The sequence below is a fragment of the Saccopteryx leptura genome, chromosome 5 (genome assembly GCF_036850995.1).
Source record: "Saccopteryx leptura isolate mSacLep1 chromosome 5, mSacLep1_pri_phased_curated, whole genome shotgun sequence".
Classification (NCBI taxonomy): Eukaryota; Metazoa; Chordata; class Mammalia; order Chiroptera; family Emballonuridae; genus Saccopteryx; species Saccopteryx leptura.
The window spans coordinates 217,218,976-217,244,108 of record NC_089507.1 but is presented as its reverse complement, the minus strand read 5'-3'; the positions used below and the strand labels follow the sequence as shown (position 1 = coordinate 217,244,108).

The following is a 25,133-nucleotide window of genomic DNA, read 5'->3' as shown; positions in this document are numbered from 1 at the left end:
GGTGCGCAAGAATTCTCATATCATTTTTTAGAGGAAGTGGGCTGATTCTGGGCCATACATTTCAAATAGGGAGGTGGCTGCAGGCGTGCTTCCTCGAGATTTATTTGGGCTCCGGGCACAGGAGTACAGCGAGAGCTAAATAGGTATTTCCTGTGCTAGGGTGGGGAGCAGAGTCAACCATATTGTTGTAAAGTACCCGTACCTCACTTCTGCGGGTTTATGTAGAGAAACCAAGTCCAGAAGAATTTTGAAGGGTTTTATTAAAGGAGATTTATTAAATATGCTGTTGTAAGATACCAAAAAAGCTGAAAATTAATATTGATATTCTAGGAAGAAAAGGTCAGGATTTCCTATCCTTTCCTTGGAAAATGGAGGAAAAGGAATGTAAAAGTCTCCTGAGAGAAACTTCTTCTCTTTCAATAGGAGGCAGAATTTACATACCGCCTTGCATTGATTGTAGTTCCTCCCTTTCCTGGAATCTTGAGAGTAAAATAACTCTAGGCTAGTGAGGGAAGAGGAACCCTGATAGATTTGTAAATGTCTTTGATTGTGTTACCTTGAGAGTCTTAATGTTTCTGTGTATCCCCTAGACAAATGTTATAATCTTGTTAATAATTGTGCCATAATGTCATGCTCTCCCCTGCCAGTGTGTAATCAAGGGTATATAAGCAGTCCCTGAACTATTTTTGGGACTGCACGATTTGGGCCTGATGTCCTGTGTCAGCCATATGTGGCCAGCATATCAATAAATCTCCTTCTTTAATAAAACTGTTCAAAATTTATCTGGACAGGGTGTCTCTAGGTGGACTCGATGAAGTGAGGTACAGTACTTTTCAGAATCTGGGGTGCAGTACTTTATCACATTTGGGGGCTCGTCCGAGATCTGGTGTCTTGCATCACCAGATAGAGACACCCTGAATTGAACGGACTCTCCACTGAGCTGCCCGGCCCCACTTGAATCCTGAGGAGAGGACCACCTGAGACATTCAGGGCTCCTAGTTTTTCTCTGAAGTCCAGACAGTTCTATGATAGATGCCTCCTGTTTCCCAAATTCAACAATTTAGACAATTCAGCAGAAAATTAAGGAGTAGGTAAAGCACCTCTTTTTGCTGTACTGAATTAATTTTCTGGCTTTTCTCTGAATCCTTGCTTTCGCTTTTCTGTCCGGGACTGGTACTGGTCAAATTTGTTTGAGACTAGAATGTAGGTAGGGCAGATTTGGAAGCTTTGCTGATTTGGGACTCTGGGGATGTGGAACCCCGGTGGAGTAGGTAGGGCTTTCAAAACTGCTTTGCTGTTTGTAACTAGTCTATAGTCTTTATGTTTTGGGGTACAGCAAAATAGAGCAGATGTGATCGGCATGTTTGCAGTATGTTCTCCAAGACCGAGACATTGGTGGAGAGTTCTAGGTCTTGCCTCAGACTCTAGGGGATATCTACTCATACTCTGAAGGAATATAGGTGAGAACTGAGTGGACCAGGTCCACCAGTTCTGCCTCAGGCCTTCAGAGACATCAGATTCTCTAGAGCAGGGGTCCCCAAACTTTATACACAGGAGGCCAGTTCACTGTCCCTCAGACCGTTGGAGGACCGCCACATACAGTGCTCCTCTCACTGACCACCAGTGGAAGAGGTGCCCTTTCCGGAAGTGCGACAAGGGGCTAGATTAAAATTTCCTAAAAGCCCTCACTGGTTTTAGGTAGCATCTTCATACTCATTTGAATTCCCGTGATCCAATTTTGAGGCAGACTGGAAAAATATAAAATAAACAATAAAATTAAAAATAACCAATGCTAATAGGTACTATAACAAGTGTCCTAATACAATGAAGTGATTAAAGCCTATTACATTATCAAGCAAAGTCTTAACTAATACAACAAGGATCTAAAATAAAATTCTTATACTCTTAAATGTCCTTAACATGTTAATGTAATTTCACCAAGTTCATGTTGACACTATCACTGCTTCATATTATTTGTAAAATGTAACCCAACCCCACGTCAGTCTGAGAACTATCCTAAGGAGTAGAAGTCACACATTCAGGAAAAGTCTACAAGGCACTGGAGTTATGGTCACACTTCCACACTCTGCAGTTAGTGTCCAGGTCCCAATGACCATGTTTCTAGCTGGCAATGATGCAGGTAGACTGGAAGAGCCATCTGCAGCACGTATGGAGACGGAGCTTTCATTTTCTTTAAACCGAAGAGATGAACCTAAGGTGCCTTTCCCTGGGGTTCTGCGACTGTGGTGTGGTGAAGAGAACCTTCGTATACACTACACTGGGTGAGAGAGGTAAATTCATTCAAATTAGGAGCAGGTCCCAGCCTAAAATAGGTATGGGGCATTGAGATAAAAGGAATAAAGAAGGCCTGACCTGTGGTGGCGCAGTGGATAAAGCGTCGACCTGGAAATGCTGAGGTTGCCGGTTCGAAACCCTGGGCTTGCCTGGTCAAGGCACATATGGGAGTTGATGCTTCCAGCTCCTTCCTCCCTCCTTCTCTCTCTCTGTTTCTCTCTCTTCCTCTCTCTCTCCTCTCTAAAAAAAAATGAATAAATAAAATTAAAAAAAAAAAAAAAGGAATAAAGAAGACACTATACATTAAACAAAGCAGCAGAAAATAAGGCTATCAATACCCACAACAGAGATCTTTGAGGGATAAATAAAACCCAAATATTCAGGCTAGGTATAGTAAGTGACCCTCATGTCTATAAGAAAGAAGATCAGTTTACCTGCTACTTGGAAGAAACACCCTAGGTTCGTCCAAAGTGTCATGAGATGGGGCTGACAGTCCTGGGCAACTTTAGCCTTTATTGGCAATAACCAGCAGGCTGGGCAAGGTCAGGTCACAGGTGGCTGGAGCAGGACTGAAAGAGACTGAACCCTCCCTTAGAGGAGTGAGGCGGCAGCTTACCTTCTAGTGTCTCTTTTTCCCACAGCAAAGGCATGTCCCTGGTGGAGGCCAAGAAGCCTGGCAGGCCTTAGCTCAATGACCTTCCTTTCCACTCTTGAAGCAGGGCCCTGGTGGAATGTTATGAAGCTCTTTCATGGCGTTGGAGCCTTTAAGAGTGTATGCCAGGGGTTCCCAAACTTTTTACACAGGGGGCCAGTTCACTGTCCCTCAGACCACTGCAGGGCCGGACTATAAAAAAACTATGAAAAAATTCCTATGCACACTGCACATATTTTATTTTAAAGTAAAAAAACAAAACGGGAACAAATACAATATTTAAAATAAAGAACAAGTAAATTTAAATCAATAAACTGACCAGTATTTCAATGGGAACTATGCTCCTCTCACTGACCACCAATGAAAGAGGTGCCCCTTCCAGAAGTGCAGTGGGGGCCGGATAAATGGCCTCAGGGGGCCACATGTGGTCCATGGGCCGTAGTTTGGGGACCCCTGGTGTATGCCAAGAGCTGGTATTTTGCCTGATCTCTTTTTGGGCTCTATTTGCCTTTTCTGTTCCTTAAATCCATGCTCAAAAGATCTTGCTGAGGGGCTTGTGGGTGCTTATCTGCTTATATAAACTTTTTTCGTATATCTGGAACTGATTGGAAATAGACAAAACAGCGTTATTAGCTGGACCAAATAAAAGAGGGTAGAAGTTTGCAGAAGAAACAGTTTGGCATCTCCTGTAGGATTCCAGAGTCTCTCTGCTGCTGAATAACTATGTACATTAGCATTCAAAAGAAATCTTTAAGTAAAGAGCATTATAAAAATAGATTTGCAGTAGTTTCAGGATATGACTTCCCCCTTTTTTATATTATTTACAATTGACCTTTAAGCATTTGTTGAGTTTTACTGGTAGGCTAATTAATAGTACTATCTGTTACTCTGGGTTTTGGGTGATTTAACACTGAACAATAATACTGCTTCAAAATGATAATAGGCTGAACATTTATACACTATATAAAAGACATTATTAATAAATATTACATATTTCCCAAATATCTAAACCAGGATTTCAATATCAACAGGGCTATGAAACAGCAAATAAAAGGAGAATTAACGAAAGGCTTTTAAAATAACATATACATTTCTAACATGGAAAATACTTTTTACACAATAAGGGATCTTTGGTACAAAAAGGAAGTCTTTGGATTTGGCATAGTATACAATTCTATATGCCTTATCATTAGTACAGTTTTAGTACAGTTTACAATAAGAGGATTGTAAACTACTATCCCAATGAACTATTGATTTACTGAGAAAAATAAGGAATGGTAAAAATGCACTCACTATTTTGAAGTACTCAGCTGACAAAGAGATACTAACCCTCTTTTTGACCTACAGTGCTTTATATTATTAAGTCTATATAAGGGTCAGTGTGCCTGGGATTCCGGGGCAGGCTCTGGGAGCTGTGAGAGGAGTCTGCTACTTTTTTTTTCTTTTCTCCACCGATTTTCCTGCAGTCAAGTCATTAGCAAGACAATGGTTTTTCCCAAGAAGGACTTTAATCCAATCCATCACCTGAAACTAATGACCTTGCTCTGAGCAGCTGCTCAGTGCTATTTTCCACAACAAAAGCAGCAAATTAAAAATACAAAATTTTAAAAAGAGAAAAATAAATAAATAAAAAAACAAAAATACAAATTTTAGCCTGACCTGTGGTGGCGCAGTGGATAAGGCATCAGCCTGGAACGCTGAGGTTGCCGGTTCAAAACCTTGGGCTTGCCTGGTCAAGGCACGTATGGGAGTTGATGCTTCCTGCTCCTCCCCCCTTCTCTCTAAAATGAATAAATAAGATCCTTTTTAAAAAATACAAATTTTACAAATTTACCTTCCCAACAGTGGGCTGCTTTAGCCCATGTGAGGTTTTTAATTATTCCACAATTCCCTGAGAATTCTTTTTACAATTTTCTATTATTATTGCTAAAGCAGTGGATCTCTCCCATGAATCCCATGCCTCCCACATCAGACAACAACCTTGCCACACAAAGGAATTGGGGAAGGGTAGGTGAAACTTGGAGGGGACCCAACACTCACCTTGGCCCCGCGCGAGAGAGTCAGAACCCTTCTTCCATTGCTAGTCTTGCATAGTTTACATTTATTTTCCCTTCTATAATTTTTTACACACCAGTGGAGGGCAACAAGCCACCATCTTCAACCCATGAAGGGCCTACGCGCGACACCTATGTCCTAAAGAGGGGAAGGGTAGAGGCAGCTGGAAAGCCCGTATCAGATCATTCTATTTCCTATAATCCTATTATTCATGGTTTTTATCACTTATTCTGGAGTTGCCATTTATTTCAAGAAACTGATAACCAGCAAGGTCCACACCCATGGTTTGTTAATTTCTAAATCTTTTTACCTGCCATGTATTTTTTTTTCTGTTTTTCTAAGATTTTTCTAAAGCAAAGTTCTGATTTTTAATACTATTCCTATCCTGTATTTTCCAAATGGACAAAACTACTTTTGACCAGTAGGTGAATATCTGAAATTAGTTTCTATTATATACTGCCTCCCGTCACCTCCCCCTTACTCCCGCACCCTTCCCCCACTGTTCTGCACACAGCACGTCCCGGCCCGGCCTTCCACTCTTCTCTCACCCAAAACACTTACTTGCCAGCCCTTCCCCCCAGGAGCTGAAGAAACACTTCCCTTTCCATTCAGGGCTCCCCAAAACACTGACTCATCCGAATTTCCTGGAATCAAAGGTTTCTACCTCACCAGCCTTCTTTTCCCATATTTAACGTTTGGGGTGCCGATTTACAAAATCAAAACTTTCCAGGAGAAAGCAGGAATTAGCACACCAATAAAAGCAAGAAAGTTAAGACAGGCAATAATTAGTACTCAAAATAAAGGTTGTTTGAGGCCCTGGCTGGTTGGCTCAGTGGTAGAGCGTTGGCCTGGTGTGCAGAAGTCCCGGGTTCGATTCCCAGCCAGGGCACACAGGAGAAGCGCCCATCTGCTTCTCCACCCCTCTCCTTCTCCTTCATCTCTGTCTCTCTCTTCCACTCCTGCAGCGAGGCTCCATTGGAGCAAAGATGGCCCGGGCACTGGGGTTGGCTCCTTGGCCTCTGCCCCAGGCGCTAGAGTGGCTCTGGTTGCAGCAGAGCGATGCCCCAGAGGGGCAGAGCATCGCCCCCTGGTGGGCAGAGCGTCGCCCCCTGGTGGGCGTGCCGAATGGATCCCGGTCCGGCACATGCGAGAGTCTGTCTGACTGTCTCTCCCCATTTCCAGCTTCAGAAAAATACAAAAAAAAAAAAAAAAAAAAAAAAAGGTTTTTTGACTATAGAGGTATTAATTATTACACAGGACAAGGAGAAGGAGCCAACAGAAGAGAATAATTTCTTCAGGAGAGAAATCAGACAGAGTGCCCTGAAGCCAGAGATCTTGGATCTATGAAAAGAGACGTAGTGGGTTCAGGGAGAGAGGTTCAAACAATGAAATGTCATGAGAGATTTCTTAGATGAACAAAGAGAATTTACAGTACAGACAATTCACCATTTAAGATCGCCTTCTAGGTTTAAACCAGAAATTCCCATTTTTGACACAAGCACTTAAGCCAGGCCTTAAAATTATACACATTTAAACATTAAACAAAGACTTCATATACACAAATTATAAATCAAGAAATTTAAACGAGCGTGCTTTACTTATTCCAATTAAAATTATGCCAGATATTTTTTCTGACAAACAAAAAGACAAAACAGATTACTTACTATTTAAGCACACTGCTCAATAGACAAGGGAAAGGGTTCCACCTAGTGGCCTCTCAGATGCTTGCAGGCCCCGTCCCTGGGAGGGCTTAGGCTCAGTCACCAGCGGTTTCCACTTATACACCAATTACTCAGGGTGTTTACACAGAAACATTAAAAAGCAAAGAACGAGATCTGACAAACACAGAGATGTCTCTGGAAGTCCAAGGCGAGACCAATCAATCCTGGTTAACTCAGTCTCCACTGATGCAGCATGATGTGAAACTGATTAATCCTGGTCAATTCAGTCTCGACTATTTCTTCCTAGAGCACGAACAAATGTCCCCACTAATGTCTCCCTCAGAGAACACTACTAGATGTCTTTGGAAGTTCTGGGCAGGATGAAGACCCCACTAATCATCTCCCTAGAGCATAAACAGACGTATCTGGAGGTCCGAGGCTGAACTGACTAACCTGGTTATCTCAGTTCCCAATAACGCCCTCCTAGAGTACAAGCAGATATCCCTGGGAGTCTGAAGCAGGAACTAATCCTCACTAATTATCCTTCCAGAGTACAACCAGATGTCTCCCAGAGGAGCACAAGGCAGGACCAAAAAACTCCCCACTGACATCTCGGGCTTGGAGAGCCTACTGCATGAGTAAGATTGTGTCCAATCCACATAGAGTAGTTAAAATTGACTAGTCCCGCCTGACCTGTGGTGGTGCAGTGGATAAAGTGTCGACCTGGAAATGCTGAGGTCGCCGGTTCGAAACCCTGGGCTTGCCTGGTCAAGGCACATATGGGAGTTGATGCTTCCAGCTCCTCCCCCCTTCTCTCTCTCTATTTCTCTCTCTCCCTCTCTCTATTCTCTCTAAAAATGAATAAATAAAATTTAAAAAATTGACTAGTCCCAAATAGAACAGAAAAGCAAGAATTCAGAGAAAAGCTAGAATTCAGTAAAGCAAAAAGTTGCTTTACCTACCTCCTTGATTTCTCTGCTGAATTGTCCAAATTTAACAATTTGGGAACTGGGGGCGTCTGCTGAAGAACTGTCCAAACCCTACAGAAAAACAGGGAAACTTGAAAATGTCTCAGGAGGCGTGCCTCTCCTCCAGATTCCAATGGTGTCAGGCAGTCCCCGAAGAGACCAGCCTATTTGGGGTGTCTATACCCGGTGAAGCGAAACACAGCACCCCACATTGGGCGCCAAATGTTGTAAAATACCCGTACCTCACTTCTGTGGGTTTATGAAGAGACACCAAGTCCAGATGAATTTTGAAGGGTTTTATTAAAGGAAGAGATTTATTAAATATGCCAGCCACATATGACTAATACGGGGCATTGCAGACCCCAAATTGTGCATACCAAATACATCTCAGAATCTAGTTATATACCCGTGATTATGTTGGAATTTACGGGCATCCGAAAAGTCCAAAGTAACAGGCTTTATTGAAAGTAAGAAAGGAACCCTGCCAGGCACTTCTCCAGGGAGAAAGGCACCGGTTACAGACTAGGGGTGAGTTTTATAGGGTTTGGCAGAGCCTGAGGGAGTACTGAGTCAGAAGTTCTGGTATATTCCCTTTTATGATTTTATGGTTTTGGCTTCCTGGAACGCTTCTCCTTGAGGTGGTTGACCGGCTTCTTGGAACTCTTCTGCCTCAGGGACAATTATCTAGTAAGTAAGGGTGTGGTCAGGCAGCCAGGTGGGACAACAAAAGGGCAGTTGGAATTTCATATATCTATCAGATCACACACACAGGCTGGGGGGAGCATGACATCATGACACAATTATTAACAAACCCACAACATTTGTTTAGAGGATTCACAAGAATATTAAAACTGCCTAACCAGGTGGTACAGCAGTGAATAGAGCATCAGACTGGGATGTGAAAGACCCGGGTTCAAGTCCCCAAGGTTGCCAGATTGAGCGTGGGCTCATTGAGTTTGAGCAAGGCTCACCAGCTTGAGCCCAAGATCGCTGGCTCGAGCAAGGGGTCACTCGGTCTGCTGTAGCCCCCCGGTCAAGGCACATATGAGAAATCAATCAATGAACAACTAAAAAATTGCAATCAACTATTGATCTTTCTCATCTCTCTCCCTTCCTGTCTGTCTGTCTCTATCTATCCCTCTCTCTGAATCTCTCTGTCTATGCCACACACACAAACAAAGAACATTAAAACTTTCAAGGCAATACAATCAAAGACATTTACAAATCTGTCAGTGTCTGTCTGTCCTCCTTTGCCTAGAGGTATGTTACTCTTAGGATTCCAGGAAGAGAGGAAGAGCCAAAATAAATGTAGGGTGGTATATAAATTCGGCCTCTTACTGAAAGAGAAAAGAAGTTCCTCAGACAACCTTCAATCTATAGTTAAAACTAAATGACCCATTGTACTTGTAAGTTAGGAAGCTTCTACATTCTTCTCCTTCCCTTCCCTAAAGAAAGGATGAAATAGAAAGCCTGACCTTTCCTCCTAGAATATCCATATTAATTTAGCAAAATTTTGGTACCTTACCACAATATAGCCCCCTGTTTTTGGCAACGGGACACGTACTTGGGTCATGCGAGTGTGAATGGTTGTGGGAAAACTGGACTGATTGTGAATATAGAGTTCTGGGTATTTTGGCTTGTTTCAGTGAGGCTGAGTCTGGCCCAAGTCAATGAATGAATGAGGATACAGTTGGGGTGGGAGCTCTCAGGACCTGCAGTGCCTGATTTGTACAGTAAGGAGTGTGGAAACGTCACATTGCTGCTCCACCCGCAGGTGCTGGCTTTGTGGAAAAATGAGGGGTTTCATAAGGACAGGTTGGAGAAGTGACCCGGGGCAGGAGCAGAAATTGATCTTGTGATGAAATAAGGTCCACATGGTTGGGGTGGTAGAATTTCAGGGCAAACACTGGTCTGACTCTCAGGGCTGTGATGTTGCCTGATCCTTCGGCCTTGGGAGAGCAGGGCCAGGAGGAGAACAGGGAAGAAATGGAGACCATGAAGAATCTGACCCCAAATCATGAGCCTAAAGGAGAGAGTTTTTTGTAAACATATTATTAATAGCGGATGTGGCAGGAGGGCTTTGTTTTCTCCAGACCAGGAGTGACTGCCCTGCAGCCCTGTTTGGGCTCCTCTGACCGAACTTTCTTTCTCCAGCAGAATCAACACCAGAAACGAACCCCCACAGCTTCCGACTTTCACCCTTCTCCCAGGAGCCACTGCCCAGCCAACAGGTGCTTCCCATGTGCTCGGGCATGTGTGACTTATATCCAAAAGATTCAAGCCCTGGCCGGTTGGCTCAGCGGTAGAGCATCGGCCTGGTGTGCGGGGACCCGGGTTCGATTCCCGGTCAGGGCACCTAGGAGAAGCGCCCATTTGCTTCTCCAACCCCCCTTCCTCTCTGTCTCTCTCTTCCCCTCCTACAGCCAAGGCTCCATTGGAGCAAAGATGGCCCGGGCGCTGGGGATGGCTCCTTGGCCTCTGCCCCAGGCGCTAGAGTGGCTCTCGTTGCAAAAGAGCGACGCCCCGGAGGGGCAGAGCATCGCCCCCTGGTGGGCAGAGCGTCGCCCCTGGTGGGCGTGCCGGGTGGATCCCGGTCGGGCACATGCGGGAGTCTGTCTGACTGTCTCTCCCCATTTCCAGCTTCAGAAAAATACAAAAAAAAAAAAAAAAAAAAGATTCAGACTTGTGACATCAAAAGCGCACATCTTTTTTTCAATGTTGCCAGAAGGAAACACAGAAGATGAAGGCACAAAAGGTGGCTTGAGACAATTTTTTGTGCAGACTGAGGAGCGAGAAAACTCAAGTGCATCCCATATTTCACCCAGAGGACCTTCCGGGAAGGTCATGCGGTGCTAGAAATAGAACCCAGCTCAGCCCAAGGGGTAAGCCCTGTGCAGACAGAAAAGGGAAGGAAGGAATTAGAAACCCCGAGATCCGGAGCTGTGAGCTGTAGTGAGCATGAACCAGACTCTGCAGTGTGGAATCAAACGTTATGACAGACAGCGTGACCCTCTCAGGAGAAGCCATACATTTGTAGGCAACGTGGGCGAGGCTGCACACTCAAATCACACCTAATCAAACACCCATGTGTGCGCATATCGATGATGAAGCCTTTTTTTGTGTGATGAGTGTGGCCAAAGATTTGGTGATGAATCAAAAGCCATGACACACCAATGGACGCATTCAAGGGAGAAGCTTTTTGTGTGCCCAGAGTGTGAACGAGCATTTGGTGCTAAGTCAAACCTTAGGGTGCACCAGAGGGCTCACTCAGGGGAGAAGCTGTACCTGTGCTGTGAGTGTGGGCAACTCTTTGTCCACAAGTCATCCCTCCAGTTTCACCAGAAGAACACTCCCGGTACATGTAAGCTTTCAGGGAGTGTGGGCTGAGCTTCAGACAGAGTTCAGACTGCATTCAGTCAAGTGATCTCACTGGGTAAGGCAGCTCTACCTGTGCCCAGCGTATGGACAAGGATTTGGTCTGAAGTCACACCTCAGGAGACACCAGATGACTCACTCAGAGGAGAACCCCTTTGTGTGCCCGGAGTGCTGACATAGATGTGTTGATAAATCAGACTTCTGGGAACACCAATAGACTCACTTGGCAAAGAAGCCCTACCTGAACCCAGAGTGTAAACGACAATTTGGTGATAACTCTGTCCTCAGAAGTCACCAGAGGATTCTCTGAGGGAACAATCCTTACATGTGTTTTGAGTGTGGATGTGGCTTTAGCCAGAAAGCACCACTCCTTAATCAGCAGAGGACAAATTGAAGGACAAGCGTGATATTTGCAGGGAATGTGGATGAAGCGTTTGCTACAAGACAGATGTCATCAGACACCTGAGGACACATGGAGGGGGGAAGGTTTACGTGTGCAGGGACCTTGGTCAAGACTTCAGCAAGCCTGACCAGGTGGTGGTGCAGTGGATAGAGCATCGGACTGGGATGCCAAGGACCCATGTTTGAGACCCCAAGGTCGCCAGCTTGAGCATGAGCTCATCTGGCTTCAGCAAAAAGCTCACCAGCTTGAACCCAAGGTCTCTGGCTCAAGCAAGGGGTTACTTGGTCTGCTGAAGGCCTGTGGTCAAGGCACATATGAGAAATCAATCAATGAACAACTAAAGTGTCACAACGAAAAACTGATGATTGATGCTTCTCATCTCTCTTCTTTCCTGTCTGTCTGTTTCTACCTATCCCTCTCTCTAACTCTCTCTCTCTCTGTTCTTGTAAAAAAATAAAAAAGACTTCAGCCAAGTGCGGGGTGCAGTGTGATGGTGCGGGGAGAATGGGCAGGGTCTGGGGATATGCGCACCTCTGGATACATCATAGAAACACTGCATTAAGAGAACAGGAAGAGGACTTTATGAGGACAGGGAGAGCCTCTGTGTGACGCATTAGCAATCAGTTATACTTCACTGTGCAACAAAGGACACTCAGGGCGAAGACCTAGCTGGGGAGGGTTTGTGGGTGGACATTTATCTTGTTTCCATCCACATAAGACCAAGAGGTTGTTTCTGCCCTCAGCATCCACTACCTCAGTCACCTTTGAGGTGGTTTCAGAAGTCTTGAGTCCTCTTCTATCCTCTGTATAAGTGAGGATGGCACTAGCAACTAAATAGACATGATTTTATTTAATTTAATTTAATTATTATTATTATTATTTTGTATTTTTCTGAAGCTGGAAATGGGGAGAGACAGTCAGACAGACTCCCGCATGCGCTCGACCAGGATCCACCCGGCACGCCCACCAGGGGCGACGCTCTGCCCACCAGGGGGCGATGCTCTGCCCCTCTGGGGAGTCGCTCTGCCTCAACCAGAGCCACTCTAGCGCCTGGGGCAGAGGCCAAGGAGCCATCCCCAGCACCCGGGCCATCTTTGCTCCAATGGAGCCTTGGCTGCGGGAGGGGAAGAGAGAGACAGAGAGGAAGGAGGGGGTGGGGGTGGAGAAGCAAATGGGCGCTTCTCCCATGTGCCCTGGCCTGGAATTGAACCTGGGTCCCCCACACGCCAGGCCGATGCTCTACCTCTGAGCCAACCGGCCAGGGCCTATTTTATTTTCTTACTTTTCTAAATTACTGGGAATGAAGAAGTGAAAGGTGTTATGTAAGTAACCTAAAAAAGACCACTCCTTTTATTTTCATACACAATTCTTCCCTATGTTCTCTTGTCCTTCTGTTCCAGTTAACTCTTTCATAAATAAGCTCAGTCTGTGAACCTTAGTCACACATGCATCTGGAAAGGAATTTACATTCACAGCTCAGGTTTCCTGCCTGAATTCAACCCTTGAGAAAATATAATCTCAAAAAAATCTAGTAGATTTTAGGGGTAATCTGAGCCTTTCTATAGAGATGATGAGCGATGTTCCAAAGGGGAGGAACTTCCTAGGTCACCAAGTCCTGGATTGCTGCTTCTCCTAAATGATGACTCCCATTGGCTGCTGTGAAGGCTCTGTCCCCTGGGTTTTTTCCTCCTAATCTCTACTTAGGTCTCTGCTGAAGACCTCTCATCCCCATCAAGATATCACTGTTCTTCAACAGTCTGGTCAATTCTTGAATTTTTACGGAGGCTTTATAGACATACTCCCTTCAGGGTGCTGTAGTCTAGATGCAGGTCCTTTAGCTATGACCTTTCCTCCAGCCATGAATCATTGATTTGGGCCTGATCGGTACACATAGGTTTAAAGACTCATAAATACACGTTTAATGCTGAGTCCTCTCATTTTTCCAATGCAAGGGTGCTGTTTATATGCATTATTCTACTAATTTGTCCAGAACAGCTCATTCTTACACCAGGTGTTGTTTTTTATCCAAAAGGCCTGGTAATTTGGCCACACTGTTTCCTACTCTCCCTTCCTCTCAGCCCACAAGGTCCAATTTGAGAGTTCAACATATGAGAAAGCAATTAATGAAAAACTGATGTGCAGAATGAAGAATTGATTGTATCTCTATGTCACTGTCACATACAAAAGTTATTTTTTGAGACTCTAATAAAAACTTAATTCTCTTTAAAGAAAAATGCACAGAAGCATATACACGGAAGGTCCTGCATTCCACTTTTAGGAGTACTTATTCATGATTTCTAGAGGGAGAGCCTTAACTAGGCTTTCATTGAATTCTACAGGTAAGCTGGGAATAAATTCAGGTGATAGCAGATTGATGAATGAAGCAGAGGTTTAGGTGGAAACAGGAAACATGGTTGAGTGTAAAGGTGAATTTTGTCTGATAAATACTGGCTGGAGATTTTGGTGGCTTCAACATGGAAAAATCCAGAAAGGGGTAACAGGAAGGGAGAACCAGAATAAACATTTCAGGAGAGCACAGCTACTCACAATGCCAATGGCTGTCTCCCAGCAAGATCCCTGGGCATGTCAGCAAGGTGCAAAGGTAGCCAGGAAATACTCTCATTAAAGCCTGAAGAGTTGCCTGACAGGCGGTGGTGCAGTGGATAGAGCGTCAGACTAGAATGAGGAAGACTGGGTTTGAAACCCCGAGGTCATCAGCTTGAGCGTGGGCTCATCTGGCTTGAGAAAAAGCTCACCAGCATAGACTTAAGTCCACTTGCTTGAGCAAGGGGTTACTCGGTCTGCTGAAGGCCCACAGTCAAGGCACATATGAGAAAGCAATCAATGAACAACTAAGGTGTTGAAGGAAAATCTGATCATTGATGCTTTTCATCTCTCTCTGTTTCTGTCTGTCTTTCTCTATCTATTTCTCTCTCTGACTATCCTTGTCTCTGTAAAAAAAAAAAAAAGCCAAAAGAGTTGTAATAATTAAACAGAGTTCAGTGAGTGCTGTTTTTGATTGTCTCTTCACTGGAAAGCTGGAACAGAGGTTGGAGATGTGGGGTTTGGAGAAAGAGGGTTGGTCCAAGTGTTTCTATAGAAACAACAATGGCACTATTTGCTACAACCTTGCCACCTCATCTCTGCCCTGGCCCTGAACAGATTGCCACCCTCCAAAAGACAGTGACAATTGGCTGAAGTGCTTGAGTCTTTTCCATGAAGATATCATCCATCCATCCATTGAATCATTAATTTTTTTAAGAACAATATTTTCAGCCTCTATTCTGGACATATAAGACAGCAGTGCCACAGTAGATGGTGCATGCCTCAGAGAAGTCAGACTCCTAAGTGACAGCTATGAACAAACCAGGACAGAATAGAATAATAATTGTTCTGTGGATTTTTCTCTGGGAATCAAAAAAATACCTATCAGACAAAGGGGCCAGAAGAGATTTCCTGGAGGCAAAAAAATCTGAGCCTCCAGCTCAGGGAGGATTAGTTCAGTAACCAAACATGGGGAGAATGTTGGAAAGAGAGGGAGGGAAGAGTTTAACTCGAGAAGGAAATGTGAGGTCTCTCTGCAGTAGGAGGGAAGCCAGAGATGAGGATGGAATGGTGGGCATAAGCCAGGTCCAGTCACCTCCGTGCTTAGACCCTCCTGAGAGCTTCCCTGTCCATCTCAGGAAACACTTCATGCAGCTCTATTACATGGAAGGAAGGCTAGGAAAGAGGAGCTTCATTATAATTTGGGAAAACCAGGCATCTTCACCTTCCATTTTAGTTTTCACATCGTGTGCTGTACTCTGTTGTTAAGCCGTCCTGTATTTCTCTGCCAGCAACTGACTTGGCGAGAGGAAATCGACTGCACAGCATCCACAGTGGGGTGACCCCTTTGCCATTCGTGGTTGTCGGGCTAGTAACGCGGGGCTGCCTACAGGGGCGGGCCCTTAGCACGGAGCCACACTTAGCAGAGGCGCACGGAAGGAGGCATGTTTGCTTTCCTTCTTAAACTAAGTGAATTTCGGTAGGCCATGAGAAGAGAAAAACATGCTAAAGCGCAGAACGGCCCCACAGCCTGTGCACTAGAGCTACTGGACCTTTCAACCAGAAATGCCTTCTCCGCATAGAACCCGGGAGAGAACTGTCGTACAGGAGAAACCTCAGGAGACGCTGCGCAAAGGCTTCCGGGAACTGTAGTCTTTCCGGCGATTGGAGCTGGGCGAAAAGGCTTTATTCAGGGATCATTGTCTGTTTTATACGTAGGTATCTTAAGAAAACAGATGGGTAAGTTAGGGCCGGTTCTTTCAAGTAGTTGAAGGAAGCATCGTGGGATATGCCAAGATTGCAGTATTAATCTCAGTCAGGGTGCATACAAGAATCAACCATGATTGCATAAATAAGTGGGACGAATCCATGTTTCTTTCTCTCACTGTCTTTCTCTTTTTCTGCCTTCCATTTTTTCTCTCTAAAAAAATCAATCAATAAAAAAATTGGATGAACAGGTCGGCTGTCACTACAGTATATAATGTTCACGTATATTAAACTCGTGGTTTCAAGATCATTGTGTCGCGAGAGGCGAAGCCTCTAGGGATTCTGGGAATCGTAGTTCTTACTCAGATGAGCCGGTAGACCACGTGGACCCCTGCTGCTGGTTCCGGGTAGCGGGGTCAGCCAGGTTGACTACGGTGCTGGAAGGAGGGACGAGTGCGGCGGAGGTTAGGGTTAGGATTCCGTGGTGGGAGCTGGAGGGTTGGACCCGGGATGAGTGAGGCTGGTGTGCAGTAGATGGAACGGGAACTGAGGGAGGTTTCATTTTTTGGAGCCGGGACGCGGCCCCAGACGTGTATTTAGGGGCGGGGAAGTGGGGTGAGACTCAGTTTCCTCGGAGTCCCTGAGTTGCGGGTCGCTGCCGGGGTCCTTCCTTCTCCCGCTGAAGCGGGTGAGCAGGAACTGTCATATAATTTTTTTTTTTTTTTTTTTGGACAAGTTGGGATGATTCTGGGCCGTGTAATTCACATAGGGAGGTGGCTGCAGTCGTACTTCTCCGAGGCTCATGTGGGCTCTGGGCACACGAGTTCAGCCAGAGCTAAATAGAGAGGCGTTCTCTGTGGTGGGTGGGGGTGCAGAGCCGACCTGATAGCCACCCTGCTTTTGGCAAGGAAACATGTACTGGAGTCATGCGTGTGTGAGTAGTTCTGGGCACCCCAGATTGTGTGTGAATATCAAGTTCTGGGTTTTGGGCTTGTTTGTGTGGGGTTGACTCTGTCCCAAGTCGGTGAGTGAGTGGGGATGTGGTTGGGGTGGGAGCTCTCAGGAGCTGCAGTGCCTGATTTGTACAGTAAGGAGTGTGGACACGTCACATTGCTGCTCCACCCGCAGGTGCTGGCTTCATGGAAACGCGGTGGGCTTTCACAAGGAGGTTCGGAGAAGTTACCTGGGGCAGGAGCAGAAATCGGTCTTGAGATGAAATAACGTCTACGTTACCGGGAGGTAGCATTTCAGGCAAAGAGTGGTCTTACTCCGGGGGCCATGAGGTTGCATGATCCATCGGCCTTGGGAGAGCAGGACCGGGAGGAGAACAGGGAAGACATGGAGACCATGAAGAATCTGACCCTAAATCATGAGGCTAAAGGTGAGAGTTGTTGAGAGTCTGGAGAGGTGAGGAGGAGGAGTAAGGCTCTGGGCTTAGCTGAGAGCACTGTAGTGACCGCAGCTGAGTCAAGGGACTGCTCCCTCTGTCCTGGGCTCCGAGGAGCTGCTCCCCGGGGCATTCTGGGAGGCCTGCACCCTCAGAGCTTTGTTCTTCCCCTAGGTCTGCCTTCCAACTGTACTGACTCGCCCCAAGAAAAGGAGGGAAATCCCAGAACAGTGGTGAGTTGGGATTACATTTTTTCCCTTTTTTCTGAAATGCTGGCTCTGTTTCCAGAGAATAGGCAAACGGGATATTCTCTTTTCTCGGGAAGGGAAAAAGCAAAGAGCATTAGACAGTCATGCCTGTGTCAGGCAGCATGTTTTCAAATGACTCCTGCATTTCTGTTTTATTTTTCTTGTTGGAAAATCTACCCAAGATTTGTAGATCCCAGGAAAGTACAAAGTATAAGGGATATTTTTGAAGAACTGAGATTATTAAAAATTTTAAATGTAGTATTTCATTTCATTTCATATCATACTAGCTAAAGATACTGTCTTTTGCCATAGACATCTTTATACTTTCTTACTTTAGGAATTTTTGAACAGCCCTGGCTGGTTGGCTCAGCGGTAGAGCGTCGGCCTGGCGTGCAGGAGTCCCGGGTTCGATTCCCGGCCAGGGCACACAGGAGAGGCGCCCATCTGCTTCTCCACCCCTCCCCCTCTCCTTCCTCTCTGTCTCTCTCTTCCCCTCCCGCAGCCAGGGCTCCATTGGAGCGAAGATGGCCCGGGCACTGAGGATGGCTCTGTGGCCTCTGCCTCGGGTGCTAGGGTGGCTCTGGATGCGACAGAGCCACGCCCCAGAGGGGCAGAGCATCGCCCCCTGGTGGGCATGCCGGGTGGATCCCAGTCCGATGCATGCGGGGAGTCTGTCTACCTCCCCGTTTCCAGCTTCGGAAAAATGAAAAAAAAAAAAATTAAATTAAAAAAAAAAAAGAAATTTTTGAACAACTAGAGAAGCAGAGCATAATGTGGGTGAACAGTATTTAAAAAATAAGAGAATTTTAACTCAAATGCACAAACAGAAAAGATCACAAAAATTTTTTTTTTTGCAGGAATCACTGATTATTGACTCTGAGTTGAGAAGTCCTGCTCTATTTTCTCCTAAACTGAGAATGATGTTCTTAATCACTTGATTGCCAACCTAGTTAATTATTCTAAATGCTGCGACCTTTCTTTGTTCCTAGCGACTATGCAGGAAGAGGCCTCCTGCAATAGCCTTCAGCCAAACTTTTCCCATAAAAATTGGTAGGGTCTCAGACACACCTGAATGGGCGGTCCTCTCTAGAGGACTCTTGATTGGAAATGCGCACAGTGGGAGGCACATTTCCCAGCCACAGCTGAAGCTTCCTGGTCTGGTTACGTGTTTTTCCAGTGTTTGGTGAGATTAGTACATACTTATAAATTTTTTTTCTTTGTTTCTTAGTTTAATGTTTTAACTAGCTATTACTGTTAAGCCTAATCCAGAGGGACTCGAAACATTGAAGACAAGAACAAAATCCATCGATTACACACCAAAGCTTTATTGTCTAGCTTGGCCAAGTGGTGGCAACTCCGACAGAAATCTAAGGGAGAGCGTGCCAGCCCTTTGTTCTACTTAGTTTTTATAGTTTTGCAATCAGGAAGTATAGAAGCAAAAATTGCAATTAGGTTCCCTTTACTACTATTCGTTATAGTCACATGCCCTTTAATATGATAGGACCATGTTCAATTTGCAAGCCATACATCATTTTGGAGAACACAAAATTTACAAGTCAACACAATGATAGAAAGATGTCTCTTTACATATTAAGGGACATTCCTATATTTTCTAATGTTTATCCGCCATCTCTTTGTCCAGAGTCATACATATTAACTATATACATTTATATGGGAGAGGTAGTTTCCTGTGGACAAATGCCCACAAATGGCTCATTACTATAAGAAAAGGTTTATTTTGGCTTTTCTCTTCCTGTACCTGGGTAGCCATTCACCCCTATCCCCACAGGTGTGGTGGAATGTCTGGGAATCCATGTTTTCCTTCCCTTTGCATTTACAATACAATGCCAAGGGCCATCCTGGTTATGCCAATCACACAGTACAGAGACTATTCACAAAATTTCTCTGCACACCTTAACCTAACTAATAAAATGTTCTTTAAGCCTCTTAAAATATTAATATCGATTCTGTAGCTTTTGGTACTTTACACCACCTGCGGGCGAGGTGGCGCAGTGGCTCCTCAGGGCTCCTCAGGGCTCCTCATTACTCTAAGACTCAGGCTAATTATTTTTTTGTCTGGTGATGTATAGAGTTACAGCCCAGGCAAATGTTTTCTTCATCTGCTGATGCTGTGTAACTCCTCATTGCATTGATTCTTTTTTTTTTTTTTGTATTCTAGTTAAGGTTATGTAAGTAGTTCAGGTAGGACAACCAAGTGAGCCATATAAGGGACTATCATTTCTGGATTGGGAGGGACAGCATGATTGTGCATGTCCAGACCCCTCCTGATGATTTGCCATTATTTATGGGCAAAAGCATTTACTGAACTCACCAAGGTGAGTCAGAAAACATGAACAAGTGACGAGAGCCACATCCTGAGCACGGAGCTGGGTTGGTCTCCAGATTGCTACAGTGTTTTACCTACAATGCTCAGTATTTAACAAAGAAAGTGTATTGAAGTGGAGAGATGCAGGGTGAGAAAGAAAATAAGAGAGAACATACGAATATGAGAATGAGAAGAAGTCTAAATAGATTTTCCTGTTATGTAAAATGAAGACAACTTTCCAGTTCTGTGCTGAGTTACAATCTCCCTGGACTGTACATTCATCCTTCCCTTACTGGTTATGAGATGTATGTTGGATGATACACTGTGGACACCAGGTCCCTTTCAAATTGGAACTTATCTGCCATCTGGAACTCTGTCATCTCAATATTCCTCCATAGTTTGTCCTCATGGTCACCTTCCTGAGCAGTGCTACAGGTTTCAATGGTTTTTTTTTTTTGACACAGATGGAGAGTTAGAGAGGGACTGATAGGAAAAGATGGGAAGAGGGAGAGATGAGAAGCTTCATTTCTTCATTGTAGCACCTTAGTATTCAATTATTGCTTCCTCACTTGTGCTTTGATGTGGAAGGTACAGCAGAGCTTTCGACCCCTTGCTCAAGCCGGTGACCATGGGGTCATATCTATGAACCCATGCTCATAGAGTAAATAAGCGCATATTTACTCATTGTACTTGGGAAATTGATGGTGACTTGCTGATCGTTAACGGGTTGCTTGATTATAGGTACCAATCACGTTTGGGGATGTGGCCGTGGTCTTCACAAAGGCGGAATGGAGGATGCTGAGCCCTCTGCAGAGGAGCCTGTACAAGGAAGTGATGCTGGAGAACTACAGGAATCTGCTCTTGCTGGGTGAGGCTATGTTCTCTCTTTCTTTATTGTGGTAGCGGGACGGACCACCTAATGTAACCGGAAAATGCTTTAGACACTTAGAGCCACACAGAAGTGAAGGAATAGCAACCTCTGCCCATGGAGGCTTACTTTTCATGATATATTGAGACAAATAAGAAAGAAGAAGCTTCCTGTGCATTGATAGGATAGTACGTTAGAGAGTGATAAGCATTCCTAGTCATAAATAATGATTAAATGAAGCAGGAAAAAGAATTATCTATTGTGACAGGGTGGTGGACTGAATTTGAAATCTGTGAGGAAGTCATGGGACCAAAGACATAATGTGGTGATAGAGTTAGACTCTGTCTGTAAAAGGAAATAGCATTTCAGGTAAAGACTTGTTGGTGCTTCAGCCTCAAGGACGTGAAGTCCCTTCCAGGAGTAAAGAATTGTAAGGAGGCTGGTGGGACTGCAAGAGCTGTTTGCACGTGGCAGAGTAGTGAGAAACGCCTTCTGCAACAGTCAGAGGTTTGTGTTTTATAAACTATGTTTATTGTCTTATTTAAAAACTTACAGTGATTCGCCTGACCAGGCAGTGGCACAGTAGATAGAACGTTGGACTGGGATGTGGAAGAACCCAAGTTCGAGACCCCAAGGTTGCTGGCTTGAGCAAGGGGTTACTCGGTCTGCTGAAGGCCCGTGGTCAAAGCACATATGAGAAAGCAGTCAATGAACAACTAAGGTGTCGCAATGTGCAACGAAAAATTAATGATTGATGCTTCTCATCTCTCTGTTCCTGTCTGTCTGTCCCTGTCTCTCTCTCTCTGTGTCTGGCTGACTTATGAGACAGAAACAGCTGGTGTACTGAAGGGATTTACATAGTAGAATGCATACCTGGAATGCACCCAGTCTGAGTGACATGTAGAAGATGTTTCTGGGATGGTTCCACTGGATTGCCATAGAAAAGGGACTGTGTAGAAACAGAACCTAAAGAAATCATTACTGGAAACATGATGTTGTACACATATGATTAATAACAGGTGTGGCAGGAGGGCCCTAGTTTACCTGAGAGAAGGGGGGACTCCCTGCAGTGATGTTAGGTCTTCTCTGACTAAACTTTTTTTTCTCCAGCAGAATCAAAGCCAGAAAAAAAACCTCGCTTCTTCTGTCTTCCGGCTTTCTCCCGGGAGCCACTGCCCAGCCAGCAGGTGCTTCCCATGTGCTCGGACATGTGTGACTTCCATCCAGGGGATTCGGCCCTGTGGCATCAGGAGCAGACATCTTTTTCTCAAAGTTGCTGGAGGAAAAACACAGAAGGTGAAGGCAGAGAAGATGGCTTGAGACTTTCATTTGTGCAGATGGAGGAGGGGGAAACATTAGGTGCATTCTGCAGCTCACCCAGAGGACATTCTAGGGAAGGTCATACGGTGCTAGAAATAGAGCCCAACTCAGCCCAAAGGGTAAGCTTAGTGCAGACAGACAAGGGGAGGAAGGAATTACAAACCCTGAGATCTGGACCTGTGAGGTGCAGTGAGCTCGAACCAGACTTCAGCTTGGAATCAAACGTTATGGCAGACAAGGTGACCCTTTCAGGGGAGAAGCCCTATGTTTGCAGGCATTGTGGGCGAATCTTTACACTTAAGTCACACTTCCTCAGACACCCTGAAGTGCATTCATTGATGGAGAATCCTTTCCTGTGTAATGAGTGTGGACAAATATTTGGTGATAAGTCACTTCTCAGGAGAAACCAGATGACTCACTCAAAAGAGAAGCCCTTTGTTTGTCTTGAGTGTGGACGAGCATTTGTTCATAAGCCACACCTCAGGAGACACCAGATGACTCACTCGGGGGAGAAGCCCTGTGTGTGCCCAGAGTGTGGACGAGGATTTGGTGATAAGTCAGCACTCAAGATACACCAGAGGACTCACTCAGGGGACAAGCCCTTTGTGTGTCCGGAGTGTAAACGAGGATTTGGTGATAAATCATCCCTCAGGAGACACCAGAGTACTCACTCAGCAGAGAAGCCCTTCATGTGTCTTGAGTGTGGACGAACATTTGTTCATAAGTCACTCCTCAGGAGACACCAGAAGACTCACTCGAGGGAGAAGCCCTTTGTGTGCCTAGAGTGTGGAAGAGGATTTGGTGATAAGTCATACCTCAAGAAACACCAGAGGACTCACTCAGGGGACAAGGCCTTTGTGTGCCTAGAGTGTGGACGAAGCTTTGGTGATAAGTCAGTCCTCAGGAGGCACAATTGGACTCACTCGGGGGAGAAGCCCTTTGTATGTCTTGAGTGTGGACGAGCATTTGTTCATAAGTCACTTCTCAGGAGACACCAGATGACTCACTCAAGGAAGAAGCCCTTCGTCTGTCTTGAGTGTGGACGGGCATTTGTTCTTAAGTCACTCCTCAGGAGGCACCAGATGACTCACTCGGGGGAGAAGCCCTGCGTGTGCCCAGAGTGTGGACGCGGATTTGGTGACAAATCAGCCCTGAAGACACACCAGAGGACTCACTCGGGCGACAAGCCCTTTGTGTGCTCAGAGTGTGGACGAGGATTTACATTTAAGTCAAAGCTCAAGATACACCAGAGGATTCACTCAGGGGAGAAGCCCTATGTGTGCCCAGAGTGTGGACGAGGATTTGGTTATAAGTCCAATCTCAAAACACACCAGAGGACTCACTCGGGGGAGAAGCCCTTCGTGTGCTTGGAGTGTGGACGAGGATTTGGTGATAAATCAACCCTCAGGAGACACCTGAGGACTCACTCAGGGTAGAATCCTTTTATGTGTGATGAGTGTGGATGAGGCTTTAGCTGGAAAGCAGCACTCCTTAATCAGCAGAGGACATATGGAAGGACAAGTGTGATATTTGCAGGGATTGTGGGTGAAGCTTTAGATACACATCAGATGTCATCAAACACCTGAGGACACAAGGAGGAGGGAAGGTCAGCGTATTCAGGGACCTCTGTCAAGACTTCAGCAATCAGTGAGTCCTCATCTTAAACCAGAGAGACACCAGACCGTGTGTGTGTGTGTGTGTGTGTGTGTGTGTGTGTGTGTGTGTGTGTGTAATAATGAATTTGCAGAGATGTGTTGCCTGTCATCAAGCACCAAGGAAACATTCACCAGAGGAGTCGCATGCATGCAGCATGCAGGTAGCTCTAGCCGTACATCAGTCCCCATTGCATAAGGAGGATGCACTTAGGCAGAAAGCGAGTGTGCAGGGACTGTGGGTGAGGTGTTAGCAATAAGTCAACATTGATCGAACAGCCAGTGGCCAACAAGCAGGCCCATGAGGGCATACTCAGGGAGGGGCCGTATGTTTTCAGGGATTGTGGACAGGGATCCTGTGACCATGCCTCCCTGTTCTCATGCTCTGGGGAGATCCTTTAGTGAGGATGTTCCAGGGCTTTGCCCAGATCACCTTATCAGGACCCACACCTGTGCAACTGCTGAAAACTGCTGCTGATGGGCACGGTGATGAATTCTTCTATAGGACCTGCTCTGAGCCACAGAGAATGGCCTCTTCACACAGGGTGTTTCCTGGCCCAGGAATCATTGTGACGGGTAGAGAAAACCTTTCCCCTTGGCTCTGTTTGGTTCAGGGGGTCATCCTGGGTCAGGAGTGCCCGTGAGATCTCAGTTGTGAACACATTGCAGGTCAGCTTCTTCCTCTGCCCATTCCAGCCCTCATTCACCAATAAACCACTCAATACTCCATTTATGATCTCTCCAGGGACTCCCCTCACAGGATACATCTGAAGTGTACAAAGAGGATAGTCACAGCTGTGACCATAAACCACCCCTTACAAATGCCAGCATATACGTTCTATGTGTGTTAAATGAATGGGCACAAACTAGGGTAAAGCTCACCTCAGGATACATCATGGAACCAGCTGCATTGTAGGCAAACAGCCTTCTCAATTTGAATTTTGTATGACTTAACTGGGAAACTTAGTTAACAGACCTGAGTGAATGTGTTTTGGGTGCAACACCAAGATACTGTGTGAGTGATCTTTGTGCAGACACAGAAATGCTCCTGAAGGGGCTTTAGAAAAGTAGTCTAGAGGTTCTAGTTTTCCCCTTTCCTTTTACTTGTTAATTAGTAAAAGAATAAGTTTGTTGTGATTCATAGTAGCCCTTTCTTCACCTTAGCAAAAAAGGTTCTTATTCATTCATTCTTTCCACTTATCACCGGATCTTCCTCCCCTGTAATCCTGTTGCCTTTGTTCTCGTAAAGAAGTTTTGTCCTCTGCTCAATAAAAGCTGTGAGAAACAGGGCTCTGGAGGTCGTCATTGCCTGTCCCCACAGGCCTCTCCCTCTTCCCCTTGCAGTCAGTTTGTGTGTTGAGTAGGTTTTTTTCACCGCAACTCTGGATGTTGGTTTTACCAGTTGGGCTGCACTACTGCACTACTACACTACATTTGGAGAAACTTGAGGTGGCCTGGGAGAGACTCTGTGAGAAGCTTTAGCAATCAGTCACACCTCATAGTGCACCTGGGGACACTCAGGGAAAAGAAAGAAGTGGGCCGGGTTTGTGGGTGGAGCTTTATCCTGTTGTTTCTCCTCAACCTTCCAAGAGGACCTTCTTGTTCCCAGGAATCACTACCTCAGTTGTCAGTCACCTTTGAGGGGCTTTCAGAAGCCTTGAGTGAGATGAAA

At 45.4% G+C, this 25,133-nt stretch overlaps 2 protein-coding genes and 1 pseudogene across 4 annotated transcripts in view; all 3 read left to right on the top strand.

Moving 5' to 3' along the window:
* Positions 1-25,133, top strand: part of LOC136405148 (zinc finger protein 343-like) — a 140,919-nt gene that overhangs the window by 38,357 nt on the left and 77,429 nt on the right. The gene's annotated exons all lie outside the window — the stretch shown is intronic.
* LOC136405149 (zinc finger protein 343-like) overlaps positions 16,041-25,133 on the top strand; it is an 87,768-nt gene continuing 78,675 nt past the window's right edge. For all 3 annotated transcript variants that reach the window (XM_066384219.1, XM_066384222.1, XM_066384220.1), the window contains exons 1-2: positions 16,041-16,130; positions 16,789-17,041. In XM_066384219.1, the coding sequence (XP_066240316.1) occupies positions 16,939-17,041 (103 nt within the window). In that variant the 5' untranslated portion in view covers positions 16,041-16,130; positions 16,789-16,938. The remainder of the gene's footprint in view (positions 16,131-16,788; positions 17,042-25,133) is intronic.
* Positions 21,309-24,800, top strand: LOC136405160 (oocyte zinc finger protein XlCOF6-like; annotated as a pseudogene).